The 24,008-nt window shown below is 40.9% G+C and overlaps 1 protein-coding gene and 1 long non-coding RNA gene across 4 annotated transcripts in view; one reads left to right on the forward strand and one right to left on the reverse strand.

The window, feature by feature from the left end:
* Positions 1-13,299: 13,299 nt before the first annotated feature.
* fbn2b (fibrillin 2b) overlaps positions 13,300-24,008 on the forward strand; it is a 42,487-nt gene continuing 31,778 nt past the window's right edge. For 2 of the 3 annotated variants that reach the window (XM_037248795.1, XM_037248796.1), the window contains exons 1-4: positions 13,303-13,464; positions 15,210-15,539; positions 21,561-21,643; positions 21,729-21,830. In XM_037248795.1, the coding sequence (XP_037104690.1) occupies positions 15,355-15,539; positions 21,561-21,643; positions 21,729-21,830 (370 nt within the window). In that variant the 5' untranslated portion in view covers positions 13,303-13,464; positions 15,210-15,354. Of the gene's footprint in view, positions 13,465-15,209; positions 15,540-21,560; positions 21,644-21,728; positions 21,831-24,008 lie in introns of all 3 variants that reach the window. The other variant, XM_037248797.1, reaches the window with a different exon arrangement.
* On the reverse strand, positions 20,892-24,007 carry LOC119121406. The gene is made up of 2 exons (XR_005097671.1): positions 23,698-24,007; positions 20,892-21,810 (listed from the first exon to the last, which is right to left on the reverse strand). It is a non-coding gene; the product is annotated as an uncharacterized LOC119121406 (long non-coding RNA).

Here is a 24,008-nt window from a genome sequence, read left to right on the forward strand (position 1 = left end):
GCCATATCGTGAGATAGAATGAATACATATTGAACAAAATGTACCTTTGTGTGATTTATGAAATTAGATAAATGCTTTATTGTGTTCTCAATAAAGTAAAATTCTTAGGTTAAAATAGACTATCCAGCACTTTCTGGCACAATTTAAAATGAATTTATAAGCTATAATAATGATGAAGTAAAGAATTGGCAATCAGCATAGAATCAATACATTCCCACACCCATAAACCAGTGAATACCCCACTTCTGTGTAATAGCTTATTCAAAAGATTGCCCTTCAGGTTAACTCTGACTTTGACGGGCATGTGGGTGTGTGTTGCCTCAGTAAGTGCTGAATAATTGTTGAGACAGTCAAGTGAGTTTGTTTCCTGCTAGACAGCTAGTCTCGAAAAAATGTAAGCGCTGTAAAGTCAAATAAATTCTCTTTTTAAAGCAGATATCCTACGAGGCCATTGCTTTTGCTAGCTTGAATGACAATAATGTGTTCAGCAAAAGCTGTTTGTACATAGACACAAAATCTGCACATTTTTGTTTTTGTTTTAGACCTGCTGGATACAGAGTAATATTGCCGTTTCCCCTTTGTATTGTAGCTACAGTGCCCTCGGCAATCTACTTCTTCCTTGACACCATGTTGTTTGCGCTTCAATTAATAAAAAAGGAATGGAATACATTATGTGGAGCTTGAAACTTACACGACATTTGGGGCTTTGCAATTTTCTGCTGCACGTAGTTGGTTTAAATGTCAAAGTGGCAAAATCCTTATATGCAAAAATCTGACCAAAAGTCACCCAATGACACAGCAACCAGAGTTCAAATGCTGAAAGACAGGAAGACATGCCCAACCCTATGCAAAATAAAAGCAAATGACATCATAATGGACCCAGAGCATGAAACAAGTTGGCTGGGCTCACTCCCACAATAGCGCAGATGCCCCTTTCTAACCGCACCCATTTATAAAAATACCAAAAGAAAGAAAACTCCACCCAAGTGCAAAGTTCATGGAAAAATAGGGCCCATAAAAATGTATTTCTGTACCTTCACCTTATACTTTCTTTGTGGAATCCTTTCTGTTTTGCTATTTTCATGTGGTTTTACACTTTGTTCACAGTGCTGGAAAAAAAAAAAAAACGACAAAAACAACAGGCTACGTACTGTTCACCCAACCATCAAAATGCAGAAAGCTTCCTAGATGATTCCATTAATTTTGCCTAGAGACGGGAAACCCTGGTCCAGAACTGGTCCAGTTTAGCTTTAGGAACAAATGCTCAACCAGCAGGTAAACTGCACATGCTCCTTGACCTGCTTGAGTGGAAACGCCTGTGGTGGCCATTTTACTTTCTTTACCTGGATTTCTCATCTCTGATTGTGACGTATATTTGTTGCTACCAAGAAGATGACATGTTCCTCAAGGTGGTGCTAGAGGAGAACTCTAGAAGTGTTGGCACTCACGTATCATGGCAAGCTATGGAACGGCCTCAATATTTCATTTTGAGTGATGGCATGTACTGTCCATCCGCTCGCAGCCCATGGCCCCTACGGCACCAGCAAGCATGGAGGCCCCGAGTTTGCGGTTGTCTGCTCCACTCTGCCAATAACAACATGGCCGGGGAGGTGGGAAATAAGTTCAGGAAAGCAGCTGGCTGACTACACAGGGGTGGTGTCCTCCAGCTCCTGAGCTGCTGCTGAGGAATAAAACAAATTAATTCTCGAAAACGAACGGGTGGCTCTTGTCTCGATGGTGAGAGAGTAGGACCACTTTGTAAAAGCCATTGGAAAGGTTTCAATGGTGTCCAAATTTTGACTTTGAGGTGGTCAAGCCATGTGTGAAAATGATGTCTCATGCTTTCCAAAGCATTCTTTCACTATTCGAGCCTCATGAATGCAGCTATTGTCATCTTGGAATGCGCTCCCCTCGTCAGAGAAGCGGGGAGAGAAAAAAAAAACATTCATGGAAAAACCTGCTCATTTTGTAGATTCAGTCAGCCAGATGGCCTCATTTTTAGGGAACATGGAGAACTGTAGACCAACTGAAGCAAGTGCAGATTAGAACACCGACACAATTTGTCGGCACTAAACATGACAACTGTGCATCACCTCCATCTCTCTTCTTACCCTAAAATGCCCATCACTCTAGATTAGTGTCAATCAAGACTCTTAAAACCATTTTAATTTTCCATTGCAATAAATCATTTGTGCATTTTCTTTCCCTGACAAAACTCACTCAAAATCGCTTAGCTTTTTTACACCCACACGTATATTGGCCTATTTAAATCCAGATAGTTATTTTTTTATACATGCAGCGTATTTTTAACTGACACACATTGCTTTTCCTGTACCTGGTTTTCTCATTCTAACCTTGCAAGCATGGAGTTGTTGACCCCCCCCCACCCCCATCTTCCCTGTGATGCTTCTCGGCATCCTCTTCCTCACTCTGCCAGGTGCTTTCTGGGCTCCCAGCAGCTGCCAAAACTTGGCAAGCCCTCACGTGGATGCGCCTTCTTTTTCCCTCTTCTTCATTCCTCTGCACTCTTCCGCCGGCTTTGCTGTTATTCCTCTTTTTTTTGTCTGTTGTGCTTGGCATCAACGCTCCTGGAGACCCTCAAGTGAGGAGTCGGTGAACTCTCCAGCTCTAAGTTAAGACAACAGTCCCCCCTCTTCTTAACACACACAATATCCAAGATCAGGCTTTCACAATAACTGGAGGCGTACAGTAAAAATGTTGCTTGTCGGAGTAACTGGGTCGCTCTTGGACCACGTTTGGCCTCCTTTCTGAGCATAACTATATCAATTTCTAGCAGTAGGGGGCGCCAGATGTTGATGCATGAGAATTCACACATTGGAGTAATAACAGGACATATTTGAGTCTTATCCAGAGGTACACATTTAACATAATTTACAGTTGAACTAAATTCAAGATGTATTCCATCCAATATTATAAAAATATGTAGCAGACTATTGCAAAATATGGTTTTAATTAGCTTCCTTGCATGCATTCACTTTCATTTTCCATCGAATTCCTGCAAGCCCCACATGTTTACCCTACCGACAACTGCAAAAGTTATTTCCTGGAGGTATTTTTTTTTAGGTGCGCCAAGATAATAATAGTTGTTAGATAGATTCCTGCTGGGGAAGCAACAAAAGAAGTTGCCTCATGCAACAACCAGCTGTGAGGTCCGCTCGCATTGTGTGGCGGTAGACATGTGTTTGTGTACTTGGTCAAAGGCAAATTCTCATCCTTGGTAGGGGAGCAGAAAATGCAAACACTGTTATACTGCAAGTGAAGACTTTTGATTGTCAAGTCGAAAGTCAGCAACTAAGCCTCTGTCATGCACATGTTTACAACCTGGGTAAACTTCAAGTCAGGCGGGAGCTATGAAATATCTCATGGCTTCACCCTGAAAGTATTTGAAGACTCTGAGGTCATAGGGTAAAAAGTAAAGTAGATTTCACGTGGCTCAACTGGCAATTGCTCAATTGCCAGCTTTATTGCAACTAACTAACTAACTAACTGACTGACCGACCGACCGACCGACCGATCAGCCGACCGACCGATCAGCCGACCAACCAGCCGACCAGCCAACCAGCCGACCAACCAGCCAGCCAACCAACCAACCAACCAACCAACCAACCAACCAACCAACCAACCACCACCAACAAACCAACCAACCAACCAACCAACCAACCAACCAACCAACCAACCAACCAACCAACCAACCAACCAACCAACCAACCAACCAACTAACCAGCCAGCCAGCCAGCCAGCCAGCCAACCAGCCAGCCAGCCAGCCAGCCAGCCAGCCAGCCAGCCAACCAACCAACCAACCAACCAACCAACCAACCAACCAACCAACCAACCAACCAACCAACCAACCAACCAACCAACTCAACAAACCCCAAAAATTCTCGCAAAAATGCTAGTAAAGATTCTAAAATAATGAAATATTCATAGATCGATTAATTCTAAAAGAACTATTGAAAGAAAAAAAAAACCCCACCCCTAAGTCAATTATCTGTCCTGGGATCTAGAGGTGAAGGGTTGAAGAATATTGCAGGGGGGGGGGCAGTGCCCCTGCGGCCCTTCCTCTAACTCCACTAGTGGTGACAACACTTTTTTATTATTAACATACCCCAACAGCGTGTAAGTTTTGGTTATTTTGGCCAACTTTTCATACAACTCCCAACTGAATGCCTATGAGAACACAGTAGATTTTTCACGGGTATAAAATCATTATTCTCATGCTTCATTGTAATTTTTGTTTTATTAAAACACACAATTCAATGTGATCCATGAAGTCATCAATGTGAGATACTTCCATATTCTTATTAATGCACCCTTAATCAGACTGATAGAGTCGAACCTCAGGACAGGAAATGAATGACTCTGATTAGATATTTACAAGAGGGAGCAGCCAAAGTTGCTCATGCCAGCATTTCAAAGGGTTTCGGAAAGTTTTTCCACATGTTCTGCATCTTGTCTTCACAGAGAACAAAGCTACAGGCATACCAGTGAAAGATAAATAAAAAGACCAAATTAAAGCTCATCCATAGCGCTACCCTTCAATGAGCCCGTCTGCGGTTCTCCTTCATCCCAGCTGTGTGTCAGGTCGCTTTACAGGTGGAAACGCGTGCCCCCTCCACCTAACTCCTCTGACCACCACCAAATCTCGTCATTGTCTTTGTCTGACATCATCGAATTACGTACACCATCAACATCTGTCATCGTCATTTCAAGTAATGATTATCATTATCGTGCCGCCATTCGAGTCTAATCTCGGACTGCATCATATTTGGCTGACTCTTTGGCTCGGCAAGGGAAAGGGCGGGTTGAAGGAGTATATTTTTACAAATGATCGCACTGACTTGTTGGGGAATGTTCAACAAAATGTGCCTAAATGAAAGACTATGAGCAGATCTTCCACCTGGCCTTCAGACATTAAGCCTCACCTCTGTCTGATGATGGCGAACCTCCCAAATCTGTGGCATTATTTCACGTGCTGCCAACACGCTACTTAATGGCCGCTCACGATTGCAATGGTCACTGCGGCCTTATCTGTCGCTAGCATTGACAGCTGGGAATGTACCTAATAGTCCATTATATTGTGTTTCCCGCTACACGTTATAATATATGTTCGCAAGAGGGTGGGGTTGCAAAAGCTTCCTGTTTTGGCAATGTTCTGCTTGAGTGGTACAACCAGAGCCTGGCTTCAGAATGTGAACATAGCTCAAGTCTTGTCTAAGACAGTCATCAACATCCAAACCACATAATTGATACTTCAAATACATTGGCTTACTCAGCTTTTTTTTTTTTTTCTCCTTATAGCATCTGATCAATGCCAGCTTCATCCTAATTGCAGAATCTAATCATCAACCACCCATTTCTTCCAGTGTGTGTATATGAAAGTTGACTGATGCCGCTTAGGAATTTGCCCTACATCAGCAGAGCCTGCAGCTGTAAATCACATGACGAGCATTTTGGAATGACCGTAACAAAGACGGACGGCTGGAGTGGAAACTGACAGTGGGAGTTGCATTCCTGAGGCCAGTTGTCTGATTACTGAGAAGTTGATCCAATTCCCATACAATGTTTTATGTTGAACTATGTTGAGATTCCTCTTTTGGGAGTAAAATCACACTTAGTCACAAAGAAAATGTCAGCCTTGAGTGAGTGCTGAATGAAGAGAGGCGGCTTAGTCTTCTTTTAAGTTCTATTCGGGGTCTGCTTCATATTTCTAACAGTTCCTCCGCTTGACTTTATTCACTGACGCAGAATTGAGAAGAACAATTGAGTGAAACACAACAAACAGCGCGGGGGAAGTTCACAGTTACATGCCAGCCTCCAACAAGCAGCAGATGCCGGAGACAACGTGACAGAAAGGTTTCCCCAGTAGAACCATAAAAGTCATCCATGCTAAGACATTTCGTTTTAAAGCCACTTCAGAGGAAGTCACGATAAATGCATGACCGAGCTGACGTAATATTAAGGGTGTGAGGGCAAAGATCTTAAAGATGATGATGTGGCATCTGGGTGACCTCAGAGGACGCCTGAGGAGTTCATGCGAGCTATCAAAGAAGACACTCAAAGCACAATAACAAATATTGACTCATTCGGGTCTTGCTGGCACGCCCCACAGCTGGACTGCTACAGCACCAGCTTTCTGCTAAACAATATTTCCTTTCCCCCCAAACACGTACTTTAATCTAGCTTTTTAATGCCGCCAATAATGTCACTCAACTATGCCGTGCACAACATCAGGAACGGTTCAGACTAGAGTAAACATGACAAAAATATAAATCATGGAACAAATGTAAGAAATTAGGTTGGAAATGTTGGTCAGTCATTGTGATCGGGCCATTTGCTCATCACTGTGTTAAAATTGACACCAAATTCCAATTCCACGTGTGAGGCCTTCTCTCATTTGTCATCAAAATTTATTTCCAGGGGCTTTGCCGCTATCACGTAGCTTGAGTAAATGAGCTATTATTATGAACTTATTATTCTAAACTATTATCGCGCAGCATTGTGTGTGGTTTGTGTACAAAGAAGTATTTGTGTATGTTAGCAATTCAGAGTGTGAAAATTGACTCATCAAGTCTTTTAGATCTCCACTCTTGACCCTACATATGTCCCACTCCAGACAAAACGCCTTCCCTTTTTTGTTTTGTCTAAGACTCTTGGGTGGTCCATTGATGAACGCCTCCGGGCACATGCGAACCTTACGCCATTCGATGTTTGACCCTAAACAAATGTGTCGTAGACAGTTGCAAGGAACAACAGGATCTGTTTGTGTGGATAGCAAGAAGTGAATCCAGTTTCCCATCACTGAGCTAGCGAGAATTAAACAGCTTTTGGATTTGTTTTTTTTTCAATTTGTTTGTGTTTAATTGCTTCACAAAATCACGGCTTTGCTTGAGAAGACAAAACTGCAAATTTTTTTCCTGCTTCCTATTTCCTATGAGAACAGCTGCCATCTCAAAAACAGAGGTGTGAGTGGGAGGGGTCAAAGAGAGACATGAAAAGGTGACTGGAATGCCGATAGGCAGGTAGGTTAAGAAGATGTTCTGAAGATCTCAGCATCTGTTATCCGAACCTGTAATGATCACCACGAGCGGATCGGGCTAGGCAGCGGGGTATCTGTCCGCCGCACATCCTGTTCTTCCATTTGTCCCAAGTGCACCTGCTTTACTAGACTTTTAATACTCATAAAATCTTTTTGTGACTTTTCCAACTCTCTCTCACACACACACACATGCACAAAAATGCATTGTCATTGATGTCAGACGAAGTGAGGTAGACATCACAAAATGGTTTGGGATGCTTTTAATTTCCGATTGCTTCAAGGGAATCAGCTGTTGTTTAGTTTGGCTTTGACTGCCATGTACCGAAATGGATTGCGAGGAAATGTCTGAGACTAAAAAAAAAAAGAAAAAGATACAGAATAATGAAGGAGTGAAAGAATCAATCAATCAATCAATCAATCAATCAATCAATCAATCAATCAATCAGATATTTGATCAAATGTTTCGCAAAATCTTACAAATTAACCGCAAAGGCAAAATTTAAACTGACATTTAACTCTATTGACGATCAAGTTTAAAAGAATTTGACTTTGAACCCATAATTAAAAAATAAATATAGATAAGATTCTAATGCACGCAATGCTCTTACTTGAAAGGATAACTAAATAATTTAATTAATACTGGTGGTCAAGTAAATTAGGACTTTCAATACAAATCTATTTAAGTTTTTATTTAAATGTCTGGTTCTGTGTTAAAGTTTAAACAAGGTATTCCAAGTTAATAGAAATTTACCAATTAGGAGGTTAAATTGAAAAATCTGAACATTGATTGAAAAAATAATCGGAGTTGAAATGTCTAAATATATTGTGTTAAAGTAGGCAAGGGATTTCCAAGCAGATATTGTGAGACTACATTAAAAGTCCAACACCACTTCAATAAAAAACAAAATGCCTGTTAAAGCTTATCTGCTGTCAGACAGATGTGATGTGCATGTGGCAAATCTCTCTCTCTCTCTCTCTCTCTCTCTCTGAGTCAACTTTACATATGGAGCAAAAGATGACCTCACCCCTTCCAAGTCCCAGCACCCCCAAGGTCTGCACAGGAAATAGGGGAGAGCACCACCCCCACCCAGCTCGGTTGCACACAGCTCCCCCCCAAAAGAAAGACATCAAATTCTACAGAACCGAAGAAATAAAAGATTTTCAAATACTGAAACAAACCCGTTAATGTCAAATACTTAGGGCTCTTAACATGAGCAACATTTCCTTGTTAAATGTTCACACCGTCAATTCCAGCCGTTGTTTGGATTCCTCTTTGCGGGAATGTTTTATGCGCCTTTGAAAATGTCAAAAAGGAAAAAAAAAAAGGCACATCTGAAAGCCATTAGGCCCTCAAACTGTTAGCAAGCACTCGGTGGATTCTTTCCGCTCTCTTGGCATCTCGCTACATCACTTTTCTTTGCCTTATTTCTCATCTGACCGCTTTCGACCTCTTTCTCTTTTTAAGCAACAAGGCTTACTTAAGTCAAAAATCTGCTCCAGAAACTTTTCCACTACGGGCTCATCTCAGTCTTGGGTCATGTCGGACTCATGAGCCTCCATCACTCTCGTGTATGTTTTCACAGTCACTTCCCTGTGGTCAGATTTACAATGTCACTGGGGAAGCACATTACGTGCATGAGCATCTCTTCGCCACAAAGCAGCCAGTGGACTTCGACGTACCAATGCATGTGTTTGTGCACTGTTTTATGAGATCACATATTCGCATCCGCCCGCCCCTCGAACCCCGCCATTCTTTGTCTGCGCTCTCGTTCTACTTTGAAGTTCTGCATTCCAGTCTTACTGCATCACCAAGACTCCACAGCTGCACGAGGCCCGTCCGTTCTTGACAGAGCCAAGCGTTGGTGAACGGGTATGGTGAGGCAACAAATGTCTGTGCTTTGGGCAAATAATGGAAAGAAATACAGAGGCATGAGAGATAAAAACAGTAGACATAGGTAGGACAATAAAATCTAATGATGATGACATGATGGTGACTCAGGGCGTAAAGCAAAGGTGATTCATGTTTCCCATGCTTCACCCTTTTGAAAAGGTCTTTTCCAAATTTACCTTTGAAAAGAAATGTGTAGGGTGACACTGGAGTCTCTAAAGGAGCACACACACAACGATAATCAGACTAAATTCGATAACTTCCTCCAAACAGTACAATCAAATCAACACTGAAGGGAGAAGTCGCCAGAAACAAACAAAAACTGAAAGAGGTTGACCTGGAACAACTTTTCAAACAAAGAACAGTCTGGTGAAGTCACAGGCCAACAAATATTTAAAAAATTGTCTCTTCCAATACTTTTGCTCATTAAAAAGTAGGTGTGGCCACAAATTGTGCGACCGGATAAGCTAAGAGTTAGCACAATTTATAATCGCAATGTGAAAAGTAGGTATGACCACAAATAGTGTGACTGGATAAGCATAACTCAAAATCGCAATGTGCTGACTTCATATCACGATGTTTAGATATTCCATGATTTTAGGATAAACTATTTATTCGGGAAAAGCTTCCATGAAAAACAAATACTTTGACTCCACCTTGTTAACCATGCTGAGACCCTGGAAATATAAAATGCATGATCACAAAATGGAAGATCACAATAAATCACGGCGTGGAATGCTCCAAAAATCAAAGAAAAGGCGAAACCTTCAGTTAATTGATTAACTGTACCCATGTCTGGCAACTCCTCGATTGCATGATATGTCGTGACTTAGTGGTTGGAATGACGCTTTCGTGTTTAGTGGTTTGGGTGTGGGATCTCTGTTTGGGCCTTTTTGTTTTCTCACTATTCTTGGGTGGGTTTTCTTGTATACTCACGCCCCCCCCCCCGCCACATTTCAAAACATGCACGATAGGTCAATTGAAGATTCTTTATTGTCCACAGATGTGAATTAGAGTATGAATGCTTATTTGTTTTTGGATTGGCTGGCGACCAGTCCAGGGGTGTACCGTGCCTCTCACCTAAAATCACTTGGGGGGTGTCTCATGAAAAATAAACCGGATTAGTACTTTGAAGCAAACAGTAATCATCAATTCCCATTTGCATTCACTGATTTGCCTTTTTTTTCTTCACCTGCATGGTTTTTGGGCTAATGTGACCTACATATGCACCGGTTCACCCCACTGGGCAAGCAGTACAGTATGACTAATCCTGGTCATTAATCTTCTCCTGCTGAGAAACTTTGGTGGAAGTGAATTTGGCAGTAAGCTTTCATCCCTTGATGGGCCAAAAACATTCTGGAAATCTCCACAAGGCTCTGGTGGTCTCTCGCCTGTCAGCATGACTACAAAAATGCAACATGCAGTTAATAGTGTAAAAAATCGTTGTATATACCCACAGACACATTTTACCACAAAATATGCAGTAATTTAGGAATTCTCTGAAACAAAGCAATAGCCAATCAGGAAGTCACGTGGTGTTGCCGGGCACAAATGGAAGAGTGTTTGCAGTGGAAAGTTTTCAGAGCAAAATTCCAGGTTCTAAATATATAAATCTTTCTGCACATGGATACAGAAATATATAAATCAGCCTTTTCAACAGCTTGACAGTCTGTGAATGTCAACCGAGTTTGTTTGAAATGGCACTGGTATGACCCGGAGTAAAGAAAATACATATTGTATTTTTAAAAATAGCTCTTAAAATGTGACCGATGTGTTGGCTCTGTACGTTTCCTTAGTTTTGGGAGGTTTTTTTGTCACCACAGCGACAAAACACACATCGTTCCCAATCCTCCTTGACAAGAGCCTTTATGGGCATCCATGAGAGCACATGATTTATTTACCCCCCACCAAAACTTGTCAATTATCTTATGACGTGGGCAACACCAACAAACAAGCTTCTTATTTTGTTCTCTCGGGTAACGTATCAACAATACAGTCTGCTGTGAGTACAAAAAAACAACTCGCTTTTGTCAATGACTAGACATCACAACGCCCAAAACAAGTGTGACTAATACCATCTTTAATGGGATAACCCAATTAAAGCTGACAATAGCAGCTTGTCTTGCTAGCACATGCTCAAGTTGCGTGTTTGCTCAACCTCTTCACTTGAATGCAATGGAAATAAATTTCCATTTGGACTCCAATTGAGGGGAAAAAAAAAAACTTGTCGCTTTTTGGTGGCTGAGGTAGACTTTACCCTCGTCGACATATGGTGTGCCTGTGCGTGTGAGTGTTTACATACGTGTAAACAAATGTGTGTGCTGGGAAAAAGGGAGAAAAGGGGGGGTCAAAGGGAGAACCTGGTAAAAGTATGCGCCTGATGTCAGTTTGAGTTCTTCAAGAGCTTCTGCAACATGCCACAGTTCCTCTTCAAGGAATCTTGAAGGCCCATCCTGCTTTCTGTTGTCAAAAAATGTACTAGTTATGTACAGCTTTCAGAAAATCCACATATTAGTTTCATATCATGGTGTTCTTTTGAGCGACCAATAAATGAAAATTTATTTTAGATTTATTTATTTATGTATGTATCTATTTATTATATATATATATATATATATATATATATATATATATATATATATATATATATATATTTACGATTTTGGTCACAGATTGATTTCTTAAATTATCTAAAAAATGATTTGCCTATTTTGTACCAATAATATACCGTATCTTATGATAATCTCAATGCACGTTTCATCATTATTTGAATCACTTGATGGCAACCAAATCGACTACGTATTTACTGATTAACAACATGTGTCACGTTTCAAAGACAAACCTCAAGCACATCCTGACAATAAAACGTATCTCCGGAAATCTAATTGCACTGCTTTCCGCTTGTTGGATTTAGATCATACTGACTCCCGCTGAGACCAAATGTTTTATGGCTGTAATTACGTAACTTTCCTGACTTAATGTTGTTTTTTCTTTTTTTATTTATTGCGCCAACAACAAAAACATCCTTGCCCTTCTTGGGTTTGTCATAAGGTACTGGAGAAAAGAATTATCTAAACAACAATTTATCACCATTACAGAATTTAGTGTCCCTTTATGTGCTTAACATCTTTGACTAAACTGACTTGCATTAAGAGAGACATGATAGCGCAACTCTTGTTAGTGGTTTTATCAAGATGTAAAGCTATGTTGAGGTGAGTAACTGGCTACAGAGCTCCTTGTCAGTGGCTCAAAGATTCCCAGATGGATGGAAAATATTCCTCAAAATGATCTGTGGTCATATGAGCCGAATAAATTGAAGGCCACGGCAGATGTTGGAATTCATGTTCATCATCTAGAGACTCTTTGCGGTTTCTCTTTTACCTGTTGACATATGATTATATGAAACATCTGGGTGTTCTTTTAGCATAAGGGCAACCACAATAAAAAACATATTGCTAAATTAGTACCTCCCTGAAGGCAAAACTGCACGACGTTGGATTGATCAAGTTGTTTTATACAAATAGTGCTGACATCAGCGCTTTTAAGATGCGCTCAGCTGTCCCCACCAATTTACTGGCCAGATGGCCTCCCCTTTCGGTGCTAACTTCCTATCAGCACTTGTGGCAACAAAGCACAAGGATGTGTCAATCACGAGGTCTGCATACTTGAGTTCATTTGGCTTAGAGTGTACCGTCCCTATCCCCTGCAAATAATGCAAATCTGCGTATAATTGATGCCCAGCAATTTTTAAATCATCACAAATTAGGCTGATCTTGACATACCGTCAGCATTCTTGCTGCTTTCAGTGTACTTTCAAATGTACACAGTGTCACCATCTTGTGGCCAATAGTGAAATTACACCACAATTAATGCAACCCAAGAATTGAATTAAAACAAATAATCAATGACAGCAAGGGCGCCAAAATTGGAACCCAAAATAATCAACTAAGCACATAATGTATACTTCACCTGAAGATTTTTAACAAGCAAATATACTTTGTAAGTGGACCTCCTGTATAAACAGATATAGAACTGCTGCAATGTGAGCATTTAAACTAACATTTTCTCTGCCTTGGAGTATATTTATGCACTGTCAAACCCCAGATCAACTCCATTATGACCCCTTTCACCTTCTTTTGTTGATAAAGTGTGCTCTTTTTCCACAAGCAGATGTGAATGCAAATGCATCTTATCACATGTGTAGGGTCCTGTTGCCCCGGAGGAGGGATGATAGTGACGTTTGAGCACTGCTGGCCTCTGTTAGAACAACTCCAGGAGTCTTCTTGAGGAATGTGGGTTTGTCCTGTAGACCGTTACTACCCCCCCTCACCCCCTCCTTTCTTTTTTTAACTCCCCTCCCCTTATCCCAATCGGGGCAATTCCTTAACTTTTCTCCTCTTTTTTTCCCCCCACTCACAAGCCTACAGTAGTTGAATATTCCATCCTTGGTGCGCATATATTCTTGCCTCTTAATTCCAACAGCGGGCTTCTCGACGCAAGGCACTCCAATTGTTCCAAGGTATTGCGAGCATGCTTAATAATAGTCTCATGACAAGAGTGTAATGTGACTTATTCAATGACTTCGAGCGGGTGACTATTGTTAGAGACCCAGTGTGCTTTTCACGGCAGATTAACTCGTTCACGGAGGAGATGCGGCAAACTGGTGCAAAAGTTGTTCATGTTTTTTTAATCGGATTTTCATTGCCTTTTACGTATTTAGAAAAAAAAATACAATGTCGTTTTCGCTTGATTCTTTGACGCTTTATTATTTGTGGCACTTTTGGTTCACGTCACGTTTAATGAAGCGCGTAGAGGCTGATGCGTTTATTTCCATTCATAAAGTTTCTGCGAGGACTCACTGCTGCAGCTTTGTGGTATAAAATATACTGTATGCATCCGAGCTGGATATGAAAAATGATCATTTTGATTTTCATACAGTTGCATTTTCTTAGTGAGGGATTGTTTGGAAAAAAAAATGGTGAGGAACAGGTTCACTTTTTGTATTTGTTTTTTTCACTCCAGCAAATACTTAATTTCGAGCGTACTAAATCTTTCATTATTTTTGGCATGATGCATGAAAAGGCAGCACAGTGGGCAAGTGGTTAGCACATTTGCCTCGCAGTTGTGAACTTTTATGTTGGAATCTCAGTGTAGCAGCTGAATGTTCTTTGCTGGTCTGACTTCCACTAATAATAAGAAAAACATGATTGTTAGTTTCATTGAGGATTTTTAATCTCGATTATATTATTGTAAATATGAAAGATTGTTTGTCTATTTGTGCTCTGCCATTGGCGACCGGTCCAATCTTGCCCCAAATCAGCTGAGATATGCTGCAGCCATGTTTTGGTTTAGTTTCTTGTTCTGCTTAAGCACTTGTGCAGATTTTGGCACGCTGGTATGGATTTAAAATATACAACAAAAAGCTTGACCCAGTTTTATTTGGACGTTATGTAGTGTAAAATTGCTCTGATCAGCCGCTCTTGTCTGATGTACTATAATGGATCAGGCACAAGAATCTTTTGTGCCGCCATGCTGCCCAACTCACTTATTACAAGGAGCTCATTTTACCTCAGTGGAAAAGTAGTACAATGCAGCAACACACACAACCACACACACACGCACACACACACTGATTGGCAAGCATTCTTTCATTACTGCCAAATATTGTCATGTCATCATCTTTGACTGCTCATCATTCTCACAAAAACATTTTTTTTTTCTTCAAGTGTGTCAGATATCTTATTTACACCGTATATCCTGTGGTTGCTAGAGTCTGACCAGGGCCCCACAGTTCTTTCTTCAAGCTGTGGTCTATAATGAGGTGGTGAAGAGAAAATAAACCTCAAGGCTGTGCAATCCAGTCGGAACATGGGATGGGTGTTTTTCAACTGTAACGTACCCCCAAAAAGTCACAAATGGAAAGTCGATATAGCTCTTGTATGAGGTCAGCTCATACAAAATGGAATGATTCGAAATATTGCCGCTTGTCTCAATTACATAATGAACATAATCGGTATAGGGCAAGGTAATCTGTCCTCATCTATTGAATGGTGTGACATCTACTATTTTTCGAGGAGCAAACTTTAGGTCAGTGGTGGTTTTTAGTTTAAGCCTTTTATTCTTCGCCCAACAACTCTTTGGCACCCTCTATGCTGTCGAAACGGGCCAAGTAATTAATAAAAAACAAAGTATGTTAATGTGGGAGACATGCTGAATAAATGTCTGTTTTTCTTAACTTTTATCTCAATTCTGTTTTCTTTACAGTCCTGACTTTGGAGTGCACACCAGGACTTGGTCTGGATCCAGGTCTAGATTGTTCTACTCAGCCTGGTTCAAACAGTGACTGCAGAGTCTGAGAAGGAATCGTAAAAGGCTTGTGTTTCATTCGGAGGGATCGCCGGCCGGACCAATGGGATCAGGGAAGCTGGCCCAGGTGCTACTGGGATGGGTGGCGCTGTGCCTTGCGCCAGTCCAGGTGGCGTACGGTCAGACTGCCAATGGGAATGGACCGGTCCAGGCTAGCCGCTTCACGGCCACCACGGACCAGAGAGAAGCTCAACGGGTTCGACGCCGTGGCCAGGAGACACTAAGAGGGTAGGCACCATTTTGTCTGTTTGGAGATGCAAGTTGCACCATTACCTAGGTGCGTGGTGACATCACCACAACAGTGACAATTTTAACACAATGGTTCTCAGCTTGTCACTATTTCTTCAAACTCAAATTCTGACTTAAATAGCCATTGTAAAAGCCAATTTTTTGTTTCACTACGGTAATGTGGAACATTCTCTTAAAACAGCTTCATTAGCAGAAGAATGGAAAAGTGCATCCAATCCAGTTTTGCATACTCGAGACCTTTGTGGAGCCATTGTATCTGGTGAGGCTTAAACCCATAAATGACTTTATACCCCCTCTGATTTCCTGGCAGCGCCCTTTCAACTGCTGCGCTTTCTGGTGCGAGGCCAGACCGCCTTATATCAAATTATGCTTGTGGAATACTAGTGCATTGTCCCCCCCACACACACACACAGCACATGTTTGACCTTAACAAGCTGCCTGGCGTGCTGAACTCACCACGTGTATTTACAGCAAATTGACATTTCATGGGAAAGGATCGGGGAAAAGCAGCATTCTATACATCCCATGTGGTGATGATGATGATGATCTGACCCAGATTCTCATGTGTATTCCTTATAAGACGAAGAAAATGGGTGTACAAGCATTGACCTACATTTTCTCTATATTTCTCTTGGCTGCACCATGTACATGTATGGACACGCGTGTTTTCAAATTCTATTTGAGTGTCAGTGTAATGAACCTAAAAGGTCATATGAGCTCTCGACCCCCACTGCACCTCACCGTCATATTCAAACTCTTACTTTGTGGAGCGGGGCAATATTATATTTTGCTACTACACATCGAAAAAAAACAAAAAACAAGGCATGTTTTGTTGGGCCCAGTTGTCAAAATCAGTTATTCCAATCATGGCATATGGTTGCCCTTGTGCTAAGCAAGTCAGAGGAAATGAGGTAGTCCTATTACTCGAAGGACCAATAAAAAGGGACGATTGTTTCACCGACTAGGAACCGACCTAAGAACTAGGATTGACGTATTGCTTGTTTAATATTTCTCAAACGGGAATGTTGTAAGAAAGTATAAATGAGTCTGTGTTTGAAATGGTTGACTGTTTTGAACTGTTCATCATCTGGGTTGTGTTTCTTGAAAATATCTCGACATTTTATTGGTTAACATCTGAAGGGCTATTCTAGGACCCAAATCTAATTAGAAACAAAGGGCAGCTATTGTGCAATTTCATATTCATCAAATCAAATGTTGTTTTTAAGAGAACAATGAGAACAATCAAAGGCTGAAGAATTTTCCGATGCAAAACGTGAATATGTGGAGACTTAGTAGTGATTGGGATGAAAGTCTCCTGCAAGGATTTTTTTTTTTTAATGTGCTGAATGAATTAACTACAGATATTTCCCAAGAAGAAAAAGTCTACAATGTACCCCCACAAAATTTTTTTGGGACATGAAATTCAACTGTTAATTTTAATGTTAGCTGGCAACTATAACCTGCAGACTTTTTACTTTCCCCAGGAGCTGAAGTGACTAGAGCTGGCCAAAGCAAATACGTGTCTATTTTATTTTCCATTACTGAAAACTATTTTTTAATCATTTAAAATGTGAAGTGTGAGCTACCTTTTGAGGAAATTTGACAAAGGACTGGCACACCTGGTTTTTATAGCTGAAGGAAATGCCATTCTATATTCTAGGACATTCAAATGTGTGGATTTTTTTTTTGTCCATTCATCCAAAAGAACATTTGTGAAGTCAACGGTTGTTCTGTTATGTTTGAGTCAGGATTCAGTTTGCACTTTGCAAAACTGTCCCACAAAAATTAGGATCCAAGATTTCTAAGCCAAAGTTTTTTTTATCCTTCCAATGTTTCTGTAACCAATTTTTTGTTCCATGTTTGGGGAACTTTGAACAGCGTGGTAGGGAAAACTAGTGTTTCTATTGAAGATCAGCGATTCAGCTCAAAGTGTAACGATATGTGATACATTCAAGACCCTGCAATGCATCCAAATGCGTTGCACCATTCACAACCGACTGTCAGTAACTGTGCGTGTGGCGGATAGAGGGTGGTTAGCGTAATGATGGCCATTATGCCGGCCTTGGGCTAACGTGCAGTGTTTATTTGCTGGCGAGAATTCTATATCCACAAATCTGTCCCTGGTATGGCCGCTAGTGCTGATGCTGACTAGTTGTGACTCACAAGCTTCCCACAACACACTGCTGTTTGGTATCAGTCCATTCAGCTTTGTATCTGATCAGACTTTTGGCTTGCTGCCTTGAAGGCTTTAATTGAAGTAAGATTTTTGCTTGTGGGAAAGGCTGAACATGTTTAAAAGTTGAATGCTGCCTCGCATGCATCGTAAAAAACAACAACGGATCGTTTATAATGTCAAGGAAAGATTTCATATATTTTATTGTTAAATTAGTGATGATGGTAAATAGGGCTGATTGAAGCTATTAAATCCTAGCAGAACCATTGCAGACTGGATGGAATCTTAAACGATGGCGCAAACCTTAAAGACTCCAATTACACTGAAAAACTGGCCACGGAAATTGAGTATGCCTGAAACAACACGCTGAGAATTTTTTGTTGCCATTTTTTTGGCTCCATTATTCAATCAGGTCTTGCTAAGTTGTCTCACTATCATCTTTCTATCTATTTACTGGTTTGGTTCAGACATTTCCAATTAGCCAGTCACGTTCTGATAATGTCCCTCATGTTTTTCTACGTTTGAAACGTGGCTGCCAGGCAGCACATTTGTATCCCCTGCAGAGTCAAATAAAGTTTCCCCGCTGGGGACGGCTCCTGATCGAGTCAGCGTCAGCACAAGGGTGTGCAGTAAATGTTTTATAATTTTTTTTGTCAACAATTAATTCACAATCTGTCTCTTGTACTAAAACATGCCAAAGAAAACCTGTCACTCGCGTCAGTGAGATTAAATGATGATAATTATAATAATAACAGGATGTTATTTGCTGCTTCGAGAAATTCTATATCCATAAAATCATCACATAACCTTGAAAGTTCTGGCTCAGACTGCTCAATATCAAAATGCCGGAACGAGAACTCCATGCTGATGTCCCACAGTTCGAACAGTGATGTCACCGCACATGTGAAAAGAATAAACTCACGTCTGAAACACACACGGTAGCCATTTCTTGATCAATATTACACATAGCGAAGGATTTACAGCTTTACCGCAATTACCTTCAACGTAGACCAAAAAAGCTCATAAAAAAAGTGCCACATTTTCTCTTTAAAACTCAGTTTTTATGCTAGCGACGCAAAATTCCACTTCACTCTTGGCAACCATCTTGTAAACTCGACCCAGCTTTACCAAACCTTGCCGAAGGGAGACGATTTGAAAACTTAGGGTTGGGCCTAATTGGAGTCTTATTTTTTTACTTTTTAGATTTTTTTATACATTTCTCAATCCTCCTCACAAGTCTTGCTTGAGGCAGCTATACTTGCTCCAAATACCAGACTGATAACTTTTGATCTTTGACCCTAACAGACACAGGCTACACAAGCACCTGACCTAAACTTCTGCTCTTCTTTGTTTTCATGGAAACTGTCTGTGCTCATTCTCCATGTAGGCCCTTTCATTGCCGGTCGAACGAACGGGCTGCTCTTAACTACTTTAATCTTTGACCCTTTGGATTCCTGCATGAGTTGACCGACCCTCAGGCTGTGTCGATGTTGCACTTTCTAATTCTGTAACAGTTTGCTGGAACTTCATCGGTGCTTCACGAGACCAGAGAACGATGGTTGTTGAAGATCAGAACCAGTCGACGTTTACAACTAGACCAGCAATCAGTGGACCATAAAATAAAGGACCATTTTTTTTTGCTAGATCGTCCATATTGTCACGAGCAAAACATTCTGCAATCAGCAGTTTGCATAATGAGGCAGTTGGTAAATGTTTATTAGTGAGCACTTCATTGCCGAGATAATCCATCCACCTCTCAGATGTGGCATTCTGAGATGCTGATTCGACAACATAAATATTGCATAGGTGCAATAAAAGACCACCCTGTGTTCGAGTTGCCTTTTATTGCTGCCAGTCTCAAGCGCACCTCTGCAAAAATCATGCTGTCTGATCAGCATCGTAATAATCCACACATAGCTTGTCTCGGCAAAAGAGAGTCGCTCACTAATACCGAGCTTAAGGTTATTTGAATTAGTGTTCCGTGCGTCATCAACGCTTCCCATTTTCTCTTGGATGAGATGGCGGCCATTTTCTTTTTATTACCATTAACGGCAGTTAACGAGCGATTTACGGGCCTGGAGGCAGCTGCAAAGGTCACAACGTGGACGCACAAGAGCTAATCTCCTTCTGATTGAGCCCTGAGAACAGTGGGACATTTCAATATTGAGGAAACCCCCTGGTGGTTTGAACTTTTTTTTCTTCATGTCCGTCTTTCATTCTGTTAGACTGGAGTCGGTCGGCTAAAGCTCTTGAGAGAGCAGGCGCTGACCTACAGGAAAGACTTGGATCGAGGGGCAGAGGAAGAATAACAAACGTGAACACCTCAGGCTGAGCCGCATATAATCCGTCATATATTAACATCCTCCTTGTCTAACTGTAACAGTGGAAGAGTTTCAGCTCTCTGCTGAAACCAGAGGAGGGATGAAATCAGCCGCTCATTAAGCGCTGGAATGCATTGCTGAGGTATTTTTGAACCCTAACAGAATGTTTAGTTTGTGCCCCAGAAAGTTGACCCATCACCAAGACTCTGCCCTGGCCTCTCCTTTCCCTATCTCAGTTTTCCACTCCTCCTGCGGCTTCCTCCTCTTCTCAACATTAACTTGTTTTGCTTTCCCTCCCTCTTATCCCCTGTTCCTTTTCCTTTCCCACCGTCATGTCCTACCCCCAGCCCGACCCGTCTTCACACTTTCTTACAGGCATTGGTAATCTTAATTTTAATTAATTGGTCTTTTTGATTTTAGTCTTCACACTTGTGTACAATTTTAAATTTAATTTTTATTTAATTAATTTTAATTGGTCATTTTAATTTTAGCTTTGCTAATTTTACTGAAGAATTCATAGATTCTAAGGTTCTCCTTTTTACCGTGATGTAAATTATTCTTCTGGACTGTCCATCTGTTTGTCTTTCTACCAGAATTTCCCACATGTCATTGTCACATTGTTTCACATATAAGAGGAACTTGAGAAGCACATTTGGACTTGATACGGAGAAAAAAAACTTTAAGATTTAGCAGACCCTTTCCAAATATTAAAGGTCTGGTTTCCTAAAGTTTTCTGTGGAAGGAGAATATGCAAATTGATTCAATTATCCTACACAATGTGATTTATTTATCTATCATCTCAGCTCCCAAATCATAAATAAAACAGCTTAAATGAGCTTGGAAAGATTCATAGAAGCGTTTATTTTTTATTGTTGAGAAAGAAAGAACTTCAACCTCAATCCTCACCACCATTTTCACAATAAACACAAATGGTCAGTTTAGATGAAGTAACTTGTAAAAACTCTCCAAACAAAAGTCATTGTGATGATGTCACCACTGTTGACTTTAGCTCTATATAAATATTTGCAAGATACGCTTTTTATAGGGATGATGTTAACAGACAGGAAAGGTTTCAATCTAAACTGTATTACTAGAAATGTAGACATTATCAGTCACATGCTTCACAAAACACGACTGCACATATCATTAGTACAACCACACTGCTGGAATCTTTTCAGATTGCTACGCTGCATTTACTTCTGTATTCCGACTGGAATTGGGTTTTAAAGTTGATGCATGAGGGAGATTTTTATGATATGTATGAAAGAGTCCTCCTCTTATTGGTTTGTAAAGCCTCAATGTGTGTGTGTGAGTAATGTCAGTCATTTGCAAATGCGGTTTAGCTGTTTCCTGAGAGGAAAGCTTGTGGCCGAGACCAATCAAACGCTCCATAGTCTACGATGACTGTTACATCTGTCAATTGAACATTTTTTGTTTGGCTAGTCCAGTCAATTGTTTCAAGGATTCTCTCAAAATATGCCATTTTTTTTTATTTTTGTGTTTCAGACCAAACGTTTGCGGTTCTCGTTTCCATTCATACTGCTGCCCCGGATGGAAAACTCTGCCAGGCGGGAACCAGTGCATTGTCCGTAAGTTCCACGAGAAGAAACATTTCTCTTACTGCTTTGCTTAAAAGTTTCAAATGGCTCACCCTTTGTCTTTTTGACCCAACAGCAATTTGCAGGAACTCCTGCGGGGATGGCTTCTGTTCCAGACCCAACATGTGCACCTGTTCAAACGGGCAGCTCTCTTCCAGCTGTGGAGCAGGAGGAGGAGGTGAGTTGACCTCCCACTTATCACAAAAACACTAAGAAACACCAGCCCGTGAAAAGTACACCCATCAGATGATTCTTACCCTCCCTAATTGAATTCAGTGTTTGGTTTTTTCCAACATGTGAGCCAAATGCATTCTGGGATTTTTTTTTTTTTTACCGTAATGGCCCAAATATAAGACAACCCTGATTATAAGACGACCCCCTCCCTCTTTTTCAAGACAAGTTTGAAAAAAAGACTTTTTGAACACAAAATTTAATGTTTATACAGAAAATAGTTACAGTACATCTGAAACATGATTATAACAACATATTGAAGAGAAAAATGTCATTCAAATCATGCAAAAACTCTCTATCACATCTTAATATCTGAACATTAAATATGTAAACTAAAGTGCAATCACATTTGCAAATGAATGGCTTCTGTTTTTTCCATTTTCTGTTATCTTTCTTACTGCTATTTTTAATTTATCTTCTTCGTGCTACCGCTATTTTTATTTTTATTCTTCGTGACATGGGTTCGCTTTGGCCTGGGGAGTTAAGTTCAGCATTCGCTTTAAAGATATCTGGCGCCATCTAGCATTGTGAATGGGTAGACCCCGAATGTAAGATGACCCCCACTTTCTCAGTCTTATTTCAATGCAAAAAAAAAAAACACCGTCTTATATTCGGGCCAATACGGTATTCCGTTTTAAAAACTAATTTTCCCAGGATTTTTATTCATGCAATTCAAAACTGACCCAGCTACTTATACAATAAGACTCTTTCCAACCCTAGATTTTATTTCCCACCGGACACATTGCTCCTATCGTGTGAGTCTCTCGCCAGCACTTCAGTTGATCAATTCCAGTTGCGGAGTAGATGTATGCGGTGAGCTACACGGAGTCAAAATAGTCTTAAGGGAATTAATTCAGGATTCAAGTCATAGTGAAATGAGAAGGGTGTTAGCAAATACTTTAACTCGTGTGGATGCGTGCAATGTGTTCAGCCTCGCTGCTTTAGTAGGCCAAAATCAGCTCATCAGTCATTCCTGGCCTCTTGGCAGACACACACATGCTTACATTCCGTGTCAAACACGCAAATGCCCAACATGGATGTGCGTTGAATCTTATATTACGTTCATTTAAAAAAAAAAAAAAACGCTAGCTGGAAACACACACGAGTGGAAAGTAAAGGTGATGTCCCCTGAAGAGGAAGGCCGTGGAGGATGGGGCGGGGGTAACCTCTGACCTGTACAGCAGGATGCGCACTGATCTTTTTGCAGCGTCAGTGCTTTTGGCAAGCGCTATGAAGTCATGTTCCAGAATCGGTCAAAGGGCGTAGAAAGATAAATGAAAGCTTAGAAGAGCTTCACTGAACTGTCACTCACTCATAGTGAGTCCTCGCGGTGCCTGCGCTGTGATTTATGGAGCCATTTTATTGGCATTGCGGCGAGCCGAGGGGAAAATACACAGATGTCGGTACGATGGGAGCCAATTGAATTTGTCTGTGGTCGTGGTCTGTGTAGCGTGGTCATATTATCTTATCAAGCAGTTTGAATGATACTTAGCGGTCAAGCTAAAGACAATGTTAGCCAATTCGTCCAGAGGAACATTTGTGGACTGTAAGAAGGCCCGGGATCACTATCAAAAGTGTATCCAAATCTCTTCCTAAAGGTTTTCACATTAAATTAGCTTTTTGCATTTATTATGGCTTACATACTGGTAACAATTACTGCCGATGGTATATTTTTTATATATATTAGCAACCAGGGATTATCATGATAATGTCATGAAACGAGTGGAGCAGGGTGACCAAATGCAGCTTGGACCAGGGTTTATTGAAGGGAAGGGAAGTAGGCAAACAAAGAAATAGACAGGACAGAGACTCACAGCCAGCAGACAGGCAAACAGAAGTCCAGAATCTGACCGTGAGCCTCCACACAAGACCGGGGGGAAACTGGACGAGCAGAACAGGAACACCAGGCGCAGACACAGACAGGAGACAACAGTAGACACCGACAAGGAGAAACACACGGGCAGGGCTTAAATAAATGAGACAACAAGAGGGAGCAGGTGACAGACATTACGGTAATGTAGGGGTGTTGTCGGCCGAGCGACAGACAACACTGTCAACACAAATAAAAAAAACACAAAAAGCAGTTTTGGAAACAGTCAGCAAGACTAAATTGTCCAAGAATGAT

The sequence above is a fragment of the Syngnathus acus genome, chromosome 4 (genome assembly GCF_901709675.1).
Source record: "Syngnathus acus chromosome 4, fSynAcu1.2, whole genome shotgun sequence".
NCBI lineage: Eukaryota > Metazoa > Chordata > Actinopteri > Syngnathiformes > Syngnathidae > Syngnathus > Syngnathus acus.